Source organism: Mandrillus leucophaeus, unplaced genomic scaffold, assembly GCF_000951045.1.
Source record: "Mandrillus leucophaeus isolate KB7577 unplaced genomic scaffold, Mleu.le_1.0 Scaffold138, whole genome shotgun sequence".
Taxonomy (NCBI): Eukaryota; Metazoa; Chordata; class Mammalia; order Primates; family Cercopithecidae; genus Mandrillus; species Mandrillus leucophaeus.
The window spans coordinates 5,675,587-5,688,051 of record NW_012101343.1 but is presented as its reverse complement, the minus strand read 5'-3'; the positions used below and the strand labels follow the sequence as shown (position 1 = coordinate 5,688,051).

Here is a 12,465-nt window from a genome sequence, read left to right as displayed (position 1 = left end):
GTTGTTCAGGCTGGTCTCGAACTTCCAAACTCAGGTGATCCACCCGCCTCGGCCTCCCAAAGTGCTGGGATATAATCCCTTTTTATAGATACGGGGAAACAGAGACCCAGAGAGGTCAAGTAACTTGCCCAGTGCTACACAGTGAGTGGCAGAGCTGGGCTGTGACTATACAGCTGTTTGACAGAATAGGCTAGATCTGCATATACTAAAGTGGTGATATGTCCATGATAACTTATTAAATTAAAGCTGTAAAGAATGACATATAATATGGTTCCACTTTTAGAAAAAATCTATTATTCTCTATAAACATTATAGGGAAAGATGTAGAAGTACATTCTTTAGACTCTTGACAGCGTTTACCTCTGATGGTTGGGAATTGGCAGAGTCAGGAGATACTTAAAGGTTTCTATATCATACACATGCTATTCGTATTTTTAAAATGATAAATGTATAAAGGAAAAGTGGGAGAAAAAATTAACAGATGTGTACTCTTGTTTCAGATAGAGGGAAGCTTGGTGCTCTCCCTTCCTTACAGTATTGGAGAAACCCCTACTTTTTATGGTCCCCCATGTAGTATAGTGGCTACTTAGGCAATAATTACATATCTGCTTTCTGTAGATAATTTTCTCAAAGCTATGTAAGAAGAATACTTTATACAGAATGAATGGAGTTTAACAAGGTGAAATATCGTAAGTGAAAACGAAGTCCAAACTGTGGTTGGATTGAGGCATTGCGTCTCAGCTGACAGGTGTTTGGTTAGCACTGTGCTAAATGAATGACAATGTGGAATGGCCACTACCAGTGTAAATGTGAGCTCTAGCTGTATAGCATGAGTGGAATATTGAGAATGTGAATTAGTCTAATCTCATCGTGTCTGGAGTCTTGTGTTCAGTTGTGGATGGTATATACAAAGAGGTACAGTCAGTGTGAAACTTTTTCCAGATAGATTGACCAGGAGGATTTAAGGACTTGAAACCATGTCATATAGGGTACAGGTGAAATAATTGAGCAAGTATAGTTTAGTGTTTTGCCAGCTTCTAGCAATACTTGACTGTTGTACCTGCTCAAATGAGTAATGTTAGCTCAATATTGATTGACTGCCAGCTCTATGCCACATCCCGAGCTATCAAGCATTTGGGATACAAAGATGAAGAGATGTGGACTCTTTCATGTCTCTGAGTCTAGTAGAGAACACAGAAATGTAGACAACTATTTCCAATATGGCATGATAAATTTAACAGTAGACCCTAGTACAGAATGAACACAGATAAATTAAGATTAACTTTTCCCTCAGTAGTGGGAGATGGAAGGATAAGTCTTCAGAGAGAAACGGAATTCTGAGCTGGGTTTTGAAAAATAAATTTGTTTCAGTGAATGAAATCAGAAGATTGACAAAGGACAGTATAACCTTGTTCAAATATTTGAAAAGATGTCATGTATAAGAAAGACTGAAATTTTTCAGTACAACGTTGGGGGCTCAGAAACCAGTTGGGGTAGAGTCCGGGAGACAGATTTAGGCTTAATTTAAAAAGTTTTTAACAGAGCTGTGCAAAGGCTTTTTTGGAATGTTCAGAGTTACCAGTCCCTGGATGTGTTGATGCATGGGCAAGTCAACTTTTGTCAGCAATAGTAGGGAAGGCGGGGGCTGGCGGGGGGAGGGCAGGTCACCCAGTGAATAGAGTGATGGATAGCGAAGTGTTTAAAGGCATGGTTTCTATGACCAGACTTCTTGAGCTGGCACTTCTCCGTATTGACTCTGTGACCTTATCTAGGACTCCTATGATAATTAACAAAACAAATTACTCAGAACAGCACCTGGTACATAGTAACTGCTAAATAAGTCACTAAGCTATTGTCATTGGATGGGTGGTTAGTTGAGTACTCTTTAAAGTTCCTCCTACCTTGAAAGACTTTGAATTTCTAATTGTGTAATTGGGTGACAATATTCTTATGAATTAAGAAGATAGTAATGAGAAGACTGAAGCAAAAAAATAAAATTGTGATAATTAACAATTCAGCAGCAAAGATATGAATAAAATTCTGATCTCTTGAACTAGAGGTTGTTGCTCTAGTAACTATCTTGATCTTTCTTTTGGAGCCTTGGGATTTTTCAACCTACCCATCCAGAATATTTTCAAAGGGGCTGGTATTGCCTGTTGCTCGCTAGCTGGTATTTTTCTGTCTTGCAGATACTGTGGCCTCGTGAATAGAAATGTCTGCCCATGTGTCAGGATTGGAAATAATGAATGAAGATCAGTTAATCAAAGAAGTCTTGGATAAATTCCTTAATTGTCATGAGCAAACAAATGATGAAGAATTTCTGAACACTTTTGCTCATCGTTCACAAGGTAAAATGGAGAAGTAAACTTTCTGCAGCAATAGAGATAAATAATTTTATTATAAGTTTATGTTTTTGCTGCCTCTTAAGAAAGACTATTTAGTGAACATTCATTCCATTCGTTTATCAGGTAATTCTTACTAGGGCACTCGTGACCAGTGCCCTAATGTTATTGATGATATAAATACTAGTCTTCATACATCCAAGAGTTGTGTGATGGTGTCAGAGCCACAGAATTTGATAACTAAAAATGACTTGAGAAATCATTTAGTATAATCCTTTTATTTTTTAAGAAAGCCAAATGCAGAGAGTGGAGGTTGTTAAAAGCCTATTTTAAAAAATTTCCAAGAGAAATAGCATAGTATAGACTATGGATTACATTGCACACTTCTGGAAACTGGGATCACACTTACTGGCCATGTGATCATGGGCGGAGGTAGTTTTTGAGTAAAAGGGGAATAATAATAGTACTTCTCTCAAAGGTTGAGAAAGGTTAATTGAGATAATCCATGTGAAACTCTTAGTGTAGTGACTAATACATAATAAGTACTTACTGAGTGTTAGGTATTGGTATAGCTGTTGTGATGCTGCTGCTGCTGCTCCTGTTTTCTGTAGAGTGGAAACAACCCTTTAGACTGGGTGAGATGAGGCCAAACCCATGTTGTGTTTTTCATTATTTGTTTCCCTCATCCAGCGTTATTGTTTTAGTAATTGAGCCAACATTTGAAAGTTGGGTAATTTTACATGAAAATCTTGATTTGTGTTTTTTTTTTGGGTGGGATCCAGTGAGAATATCTGTTACTTCCTCGTGGCAATGTCAGCTAGAGCTCAGGAGCTCTTGCCCAGTGAGCTCCTTAGTTTGTCGTGCTCTCTGGTACTCACACAGTCTAAAAATGTGTGCTTACATTGGCTGCTTCATTCATTCAAGTGGGCCCCTAGGCATTTGAGTTGTTATCTTCCTTCTGGATTTTGCTTCAGATTGCCATCGGCTTGCTCTCAACCTTGATCCTTTCTGGGTCATTGATCCACATTTTTGAGACCATTGGTTCTCTACCTAGCTACGCATTAGACTCACCTGACTTGCTTTTAGAATGTATCGACATCAGAGCCCACTCTGAAGCTCAGCTAGGATCAAGGGATTCGTATTTTATAAATCCTCCTCTGGTGTTTCTAATGTGTACCCAAGGGCGAGAACAGGGAGTTCCATAATCTCTGAGGTCATGACACTGTTAAAATACCAGACTTCATGATTTGAGTAATGATTCATGTGTCCCAAAGAAATGTAAAAGAAGAGTAGTAGTTATAATGAAATTATAGTTATAATGTATAAATATAAAAGAAGTGTAGTAGTTATAATGAAAAGAAAACGTGATTCTAACCTGTTTCTTTTATCAGGCAAGATATAATATAATTGATACCTGTTTCGTTTACACTTACACAAAAAACATAGATGTGGTGGTTTTGTTTCTACTTAGTGGAGATGAAAAATTTAGGAACTAGCTAGTTAACTTTGGGACTGACTGTGAATGATCTGTTTGGACGTGATATGTAGATCAAATGAATCTTGAGAATGACTAAATTATCTTTTAGTCTATGAACCTGAGTTTAGGAAGATACCTGCTTTGTTCGAGACCGATGATTTAGTTTGCGTTTTCTGGACCTAAACATAGCAGTATGAATGGCTGTGGTGGGGTGGTGGAAACAAGGGTAAAATTGGCAGAATTAATGAATTTTGGTATGCTAATGACATTTTGATAATTCATATTATTTTGGAAGTCATTTGTAAGACTGACTTTATTTTTATACCCTAGAAGAATAAAAACTTTTTGCAAGGACTTTGATATATTTAGGGGGTTATAATACATTTACTTTTGTGAAAAGGGGTTTTACTCTGTTTTCAGATTCCAGTATGATCATTGCATGCTGAGAAAGAAACTGTTGTAGATGTGATAACTTCCATTTTGGGTTCAGTTTTGGGCCCCAAATTGAGCTGAAATAAATGATGATGCAGGTTCCATAAACTGCATCTTCAAGCATACTAGTTTTGTTTTGTTTTTTTTTTTTTTGTCTTTCAAAATATCCCTAGGCACCAGTGCACATTATAAACTAATGACCTGAAAAAATTCCTCTTAAAGCACAAAGAGTTGTGAGTGTAAAAATGTCTCTTAAATCAGTAAGTGTCCTTTTTTCCCTTGAAACATTTAAATACCTTCTGAGAAACCAGGACTTAGGGACAGGCCTAAGAGTTGAGTGATAGCCAGCAGAATTGATCAAGGTAAATGTGGTTAGTTTTGTTTAAGAAAGACATTAAAGCTGTATTTCCAAAATTCCCATTTTCCCTGCTTCTTTCCAGGCCCTTCATTTGTCTCAATGTGTTTAGTCGTTTTGTTGATATACACTGAGCCTTTTCTCTGTTAAAGTGGTTATCACCATGCATACTTATGTACATTTCTTTAGTAAGTTTAGTTTCTCAAGTCCATTACCATTTCCACTGATTGACTGTTCTGTTTATTTTTATAATAGTTATACACCAGAATGCTTATGGGATTCATTTTCTTTCCAAGAGTGTTAAAAGGGTCAGTAATCCTATTAAAAATATTTCTCTGGAAAAAATTAAATTATAGCCTTGTTGAAAGAAATTCTCATTACTGCCTCAGACTCTTGGAAAACATTTGGAAACTGTTAATATTATAGCATAATTCTCACTACAGTACATTTATGTTGATCATGTTTTGTAGTTTTTTCTCTTTTAGAGCAACTAAGTTTTTAAACCGTGGTACATGTTTGATAGTAAAGACAATGTTCTATCAAAATGTTTAAAGAGACATTAATTATTAAACGGCCAATTATGAGTGAATTCTCAGTAGTATCTTCCGTTCAGGAGGGTAAATCAAATTGTAAGATATGTATTAGAAAATTAGCATGCAGATTTTTTTTTAATAGTTGGTAAAGACATCGTTATATTGTTGACATAGTGGAGAAAGATAAGCAACTAAGTTTTAATCTTTTGTATCTCAGTTTCTCTGTGAATGTAACTAATTTATGGGAATTTCTAGAATATCTGTTTAAAAGGAAAAAAGGATTCTTTCTTCTTGCCTTTCATATTGCTATCATGTTTTCTAGGTTATAGAAACACTGATATAAATACTTACATTTGATTTTTTATTAATTCATTAATTCATTAAATCTGTGAGTGTCTTGTTATGGTCCAGATATCATTTTAGGTGCTGAAGATTAAAAAGGAAATAAAATATAGTTTGTGTTCTCAAACACTCATAATCCAGTGGTAGAGATAAATAAGCAAGCAGGAAATTAGACTAATGCATGAGAAGTATCACAGTGGAGACTGAGAGTTTATAGGAGGGCCACCTAGCCTGTGGTTGGAGGGAGGGCAATAAAGTCTAGTCATCAGAGGGGCTGCTTGAGATGAGTCTGGGATAACTACTGAACCCAAACTTGCCTTGGGCTTCGAGACATTAAGTAGAACCAGGAAAGTTTGACAGAAAAGAGCTGAAACTGAAAGATGTTAAAATGCCTACGCTAGTGATGGTTCTTTGGGTCGTGGTTGCATTGATTTTAGTACTGATATATCTCTATATCCTTTAAACAATACATCTTCAAGACGAATATGTAGCCTTGCTTTAGTAAAGTTTAGAGTTACTTCTAAACTGCTGAAAGAAAAAGGCAATTTCTTTTAATTTCCTTCCACACCAGGATTACAACATGATCCCATTTGGGAAGCATTTGCTCTCACCTTTTAGAGTGGTAATTACTGCTCATGTTGCTGTCACACAGAAATTGTATAATTAAGAAGCCAATGACTTAGAAATTGACATTAAATCTTTTCAACTCCATTTTATTACATATGGTAACTGTCAGGAGTTACAGTAGTTATTTCCAAATCTCTCTTTCTCTCTCTCTCACATGCCTAGCATCCAGCTTTCCAAGTGATTCTAGAGTTTTTATATTGCCACATAATAACAGCTTTCTATTCACTGCCATATTTGTCTACTTTAACCTGTTTTCTTCTGTGTAGATCAAAGATTTTATTTCACATTTTGATGTGTAATTTCATTCCTAGTTTTTCTTTATGCTATTCTCATTTCACTTGCAATACTTTGTGCTTTTAGCATTTTATTGTTCTTTTAACATATCTTTGAAAAAAATTCCTGTCAACTCAACCTCCCTTTTTCTGTTCATACTTGTTAATATTTGAATTGATTTTCCTATTAGGTAGAACGTTGTGTGTCTGAATGTTCAGGACAAATGGCTATGCCTGTGGCTTTATAAATTGGTGGAGGGCTGGCCTTTAATAGTTCCAAACTCTCAGGGTTTCAAAACCACTGAATAGGGTTCAGTTTTTCTCAGATTTTAATAATATTGTATAATCATAGAGAAATTAATCTATATTTACTTAATTCACATTGACTTATTTAAGGAGTGATGCCAGTGCTTTTCCAGCATTACAGATTTCATGAGTGGTGTAGTAACCGTATGATTCGTGATCATACAGGCCTGCACTGTCCACCACAGTAGCTACTAGCAACATGCAACTATTGAGTATTGGAGACATGGCTAGTGCTATCCAGAAACAGAATTTTAAATTTTAATTACCTTAAATTAATTTAAATTTAAATAAAAAAACTGGTATTCATTTATTAGAAAACTTTAAAAGGTGTTTGGAACAACTTGGGTAGGTGAATCCATTTTTTTAAATGTAAATTTTATGAAATCTAAATACAGATCAAATATTTCTGACGAAAATTTACTCTCTGAATTGAGACATGCCATAAGCATAAACGTACACTGGATTTTGGAGACTTGTATAAAAATAGAATGTAAAATATCTTAATATTTTTATATTGACTATATTTGAATAATATTTTAGAAAATTAATTTAAATAAAATAAATTATTAAAATTAACTTTACATTTTATTTGCATATTTATTTTTTACCACGTCTACTTGAAAACATAAAACCACATATGTAAGCAGCTCTACTATAGACAAGTAGTTCTCAAAGTTGGCTGAATATCAGGAAGACTTTTGTGAAGACAGACTTTTATAAAAGTATAGATTTCCAGGCTTTTGGCTTATTAAATGAAACTATAGCAAGGGGTCTAAAATTTTTATATTCTCTAGGCTCTCTAGGTGATTTTGATGTACCACTAGTTTTGAGAAACACTGATTTAGGCTACAGATTGTGATAATGCAGTCCGTTAAAAAGCAGGACTGTCTGTACCGCTTTAAAATACCAGATAATTGCTTAAAGTATGTTTCTTTTTAAATTATAGAGTTGGCAGAGGCTGTCTAGTGCTCTTTATTTTAGATTCACTTATGGATATATTTACTAAGTATTTGTCTCGAGTAACTTATTTAATTGCCACAATGATGCAAAGAATTAGCTATTATTCTTCCTTTTTATAGCTCAGGGAACTGAAAGTCATTGTAGATTAAATAATTTGCCTGAGTTCAGGTCAAGGATTCAAACTCCAGACATCTGACTCTCCTCTGTACAATTTTACCTCTCTCACAGAAACATCTGTGAGTGAGAGATTATTACAAAACAAGTCTAATATTACTACTGATAGCATTAAGTTCTAGGGATTAATGCTTAGCACTTCACATGTATCATCCCCATTAATCATTATAATGACCTAGTGAGTTTTTTCTTACATTTTAATTTTTATCATTTTATTATTTTTAACTTACAGATGAGGAAACCAAGGCATAAAGTTAAGTAACTTGCTGTTATGGACTGAATTGTGTGCCTCCCAAATTTACATGTTGGAGCCCTAACCCCCAACGTGGACTGTATTGGGAGATGAAGCCTTTAAAGAGATAATTAGGGTTAAATGAGGTCATAAGGGTGGACCCTAACCCAATATGACTGCTGTCCTCATAAGAAGAGATGGAGTTAGACTATGGGCCTAGTCAGTGTGATTTCAAAGCCCACACCCTGAACCACTTTGTTCTCTGCCTTCCTTAGGGCATCGGACAGTTCTTCTCAAGACCTGGGGTCACTGCTGTGTAGATAATATATGCCAACAGGAATGGATGTGCTACCTCAAAATACACTTACCCTGTCTTCTCTAGAGTATCAACTCCATGCAGCTAGTGTCTTGTAGGTTTTCACCACTATTACACTTGTATCTAAAGCAGTGCCTGGTGGGGCAGAATGAGTAGATGCTTAAATATTGGTTGAATAAATGCAATGAAAAGAAAAGAGAATACAGAATGACAGGTGGGCAGACAGGAGGGCCTTAGAGTACAACACTGAGGAACACCCACATTTAGTGGATGGCACAGAAAGGACAGCCTGAAAAGGAGGCTATGTAATGATGCTCAAGTTTGGATTTTGATATACTGTGTAACTGGGAACCATAGTAGAATTTTAAAACAAACAATCAAAACCCAGTAATACACGCTGCTTGTGATTTTGAAAGGCAGAGCAAAGAAGAAGTAGAGAAAACATCTGGAGTCAGGGAGACTAGCCGGGGGCTAAGCAGAAGTACATCGCTGGAGGCCTGGACTAGGGTAGTGAGGGAGAAAATGGAAAGCAAAAGGGCCTAGGAGACGCTGCCAGTGAAGGAATGACTGACAGCACTTAGTAACAGGTGACTGGCAGAGGATTAGGGAGAAGAAAGAGTCAAGGAAGAATCACAAGTATTGTGCCTGGGAGATACTGAGGCCCACAGAGGCCAAGTGACTTCTTCAAAGTTACACAGTTCTCATTTCAGGAGTCTTTTAATTTTTTTTTTTTTTCTTATTGAGTACTCATTCTGTCAAGAGCTTAGAATCTTGGGTTGGGATTTGGTTTACACTTCTGGACTGATAAATTTTGAGTTGTCATTTCAGCCAAAAGAATATCACTACTTATACTTGACAGCTTCTAAAAAATATAATTAAAAATGAAACCGGTGACAGCACATAAAACAACACATTTCCGAAGTTGACATATCATCTTGGTCCCCAAAGCTATTTTGAATTTGAACATTAGCAATGCATCTTTAAACTTCCATGAGGGTACAAAGAGAGGCTTTTCCCAATCTGAAGAATGAATTTAAAATCTGCTGTAGAAAAATACCACAGAGAAAAACATAGAAAGCAGCTGGCCCTCTTACCAATTTCAGAGCAGGAAAGGAATTTCAGTAGAGCATAAAAACAGCTTTCTCTCATAAAAGAAAACACAACAAGAAAAATAATCCTTGCTGTGTAGCCTTTTGCAGTTATTTTTTTGTCATGTATTAGATAGAGACCAGAGGCCTTAACATTGTTTTGATACCCTTGCAACTGGCAGATTGCCTGTCAGAGGAAGTTGGAAACGAACTGACCAGCTTTATGCTTCCAGGTGGCACTGAAGCCACATTTTCTGTGCTGTTGTTATCAGTCATTTAATTCCCTACTGAATATTGAGTGGTGTTTTTAGTTCACAGGCCATTTGCAGTGCCTTTCTGTTTCCTTTTTAACGTTAGCCACATTAAGAAAAAAAAAGACAACTCGGGAAGCGCTTTTGCAAATGTGAATTTAACAGTAAAGAGAAGATAATTGAAAATATCACAGCAAATAGCAATAAACTTACTTTAACTGAAGACATAGGCCATGGGACATAGGCCATGGGGATAATGTCACCTCGAGAGAAATTTGCAGAAGACATAAGGACTTGCTAATAAAAGTAACTAGGCAATAAAAAAAAAATTAATTAATCTTGCATCCCAAGGGAGCAAGTAAGGAAGCGGTGTTATTTTAAAGCTTTTTATTGATGTGTTTTTTAGTATTACCAAAAAGAATAAAAGGGTAAGAAAAAATGTTGATAGTTTTATATTGATCATAAATTCAGTAACTATGTGTATGTAATCTCTTTATCACAACATAACATCAAACATCACATAGAACACTGAAGGAAAAAAATATTGAATGAAGTGAACTAATTTATAGCAGAGTCTTGTGGAAGAAACAGCATCAGCAGCATTAACCTGTTTTTTTCTCTTTGGGGGAACATCTGCAAGCTGTAATTAAGCAATTTTCATTTGTTTCTGTATTTCTTTTGTCATCACTAAATCACTACACTTAGGGAACAAATTGACAAATTATGAAACACAAAAAATTGCTGGTTCAGTTGCAGAAGGAAATTTCCCCTTTCAAATTATGACAGATTTTGAGCTGATCAAGCCATTTTTTTTAAGATATATTAGCATAAACCTTCAGCTGAAGTTGTTATAATTCATATTCATTTATTTCAACGTGAATATTTGGTCCATAGATAATCATTTGTTTTTTGTGACTGCTGTAGTTTACATGTAATTGGATAAGGAAAGAAAATGTATTTAAATGAGCATGGCATTTTGAATTATAATCATTAAATTTATTTTTGGCAGTGTTTTTAATGCATAGTATTTTGTTCCAATAAATATCTTTTCTAATATGCTTTCTCAGTGAAGACATGGGAATTAAAAATATTTATTTTTCCTACAAATAAAATAATCATTTTCTTTGATTCTTTGAAAAGAATAAAATTGTTTGATTTACTTGGAAAGATACACATCTTTTCAATTTATGTATATTTGATATATTTTATATGTACATATAAATTAGAGAGTTGAACTTTTGTAGACAAATGGGATTTTAAACTTTTACAGAATGGAAGAGAACTACTAATAGCTAAATAAACTTTTAAGGTGGTCATTATCAATCTTTAAATAGCCAACTTAAACAGTATTAAGTGAGTGCATATTTGTTTTGTATGCATTTCTCTTTAACTTGAGACATTGTTTTTTATTCTTTGTTGCTAAGTGTATCATTACTTGAAGGAAAAGGGTAAATTGTTCCACTTGAAACTGAGGTGATCATAAGACTGTGTCCTTTGATTCAATTGAATGGGCATGTTTCAGATCTGAATGGTTTTAGCAAAATGTTCTTTTAGCCGTGAAACAATAATATTTTCTTTGAAATGGTCAGCTAAACCCAAAGGGATACAAACAGGAAACTTTATTTTAACCAAATCTTTATATGAAAATCAAACCACAATCTGTCTAGTTTGTGATTTTTAGTGTCTTTTTTTCCCCTTAATTTGGATTCGTTCCAGAGGAGGTAGATTTAAGTGACGCCCATCAGCTCACTCTTCTTGCAGTTCATGCATCCTTAGCACAGAGAGGAATCATTATACCATTTTCATGTGTTTTCCAGACTTGCCTTTTGCATTCGATTTTATTGTATATTAACTACTATTTAGAAAACTGGGGTTGTAGGGAGTCATCTAATTCTGAGTGTTGAGTTTAGTCCCTAATTATAGTGTCAATCCAGGTCTTCTTGCTAATGTTGAGGTCATTTTGGTATTGACGGTTCCTTCTGTGTTTTAAGCATTGAGCTAGAATCTGGGAATACTCAGATGAACAAAACAGGGTCCCTACCCTAGAAAAATTCATCAGCTGATATGTGATTCCTGCTGCAATCTGCTTATAAAGGATGGTGTGATTCCCAAATGCTCTAAATGTGTGAAGGCAGAATAGCAGTCTATATGTTTATAGATTGTATAGTTAGAGGTTGATTTGGTAAGGCAATATTAACTGTTTGCCTAGTGTTGATTAACATCATATCCAGAATATTGCCATTGGTTTTGGGGTCTCAGTTTTAGATTGAATAAATACTCTATGAGTTAATAAAATAACAATAAGAATGATTAGAACAGTGAATTTTCAGACTTTTTCCTTCTTATTTTACTTTAAGCTTTATTTTTTTTGGGGGGGGTGCGTGGGGGGAAGGCTGTCCTGGAGTTTCCTGAAAAAAAATGAGAGAATGTGAAAGACATGTATAATTTAAGTCTCCTCTTGAACTGCTCTAATGCAACATGCCAAAGTCTGAGTCCTATATTATTACAAATGTATTCAGCAGATGTTATTCTACTTTAGAGAGTTTGAAAACTTCTAAGAAGTATTTACTTTTTTAAAAAGAAGGAAAAATTACTCCTAACTTTCTCCAATGTAGGTGAGTTAAAGAGGTTGCCTTGAGTAAATGCAACTTTGTGCAGGTAGGCGATAGGGCATGATCTTAGGGTGAAGGAAAATCTTTTAGATTGCAGATATTTAGTTTTATAAATAATTTACTATACTGCTTTTATAGTTCTCATT

The 12,465-nt window shown here is 35.0% G+C and overlaps 1 protein-coding gene across 8 annotated transcripts in view; it reads left to right on the top strand.

Moving 5' to 3' along the window:
• Nucleotides 1–12,465, top strand: part of LOC105534671 (chromosome unknown open reading frame, human C11orf74) — a 61,103-nt gene that overhangs the window by 13,638 nt on the left and 35,000 nt on the right. For all 8 annotated transcript variants that reach the window (XM_011973452.1, XM_011973459.1, XM_011973460.1 and 5 more), the window contains one exon: nt 2,190–2,348. In XM_011973452.1, the coding sequence (XP_011828842.1) occupies nt 2,213–2,348 (136 nt within the window). In that variant the 5' untranslated portion in view covers nt 2,190–2,212. The remainder of the gene's footprint in view (nt 1–2,189; nt 2,349–12,465) is intronic.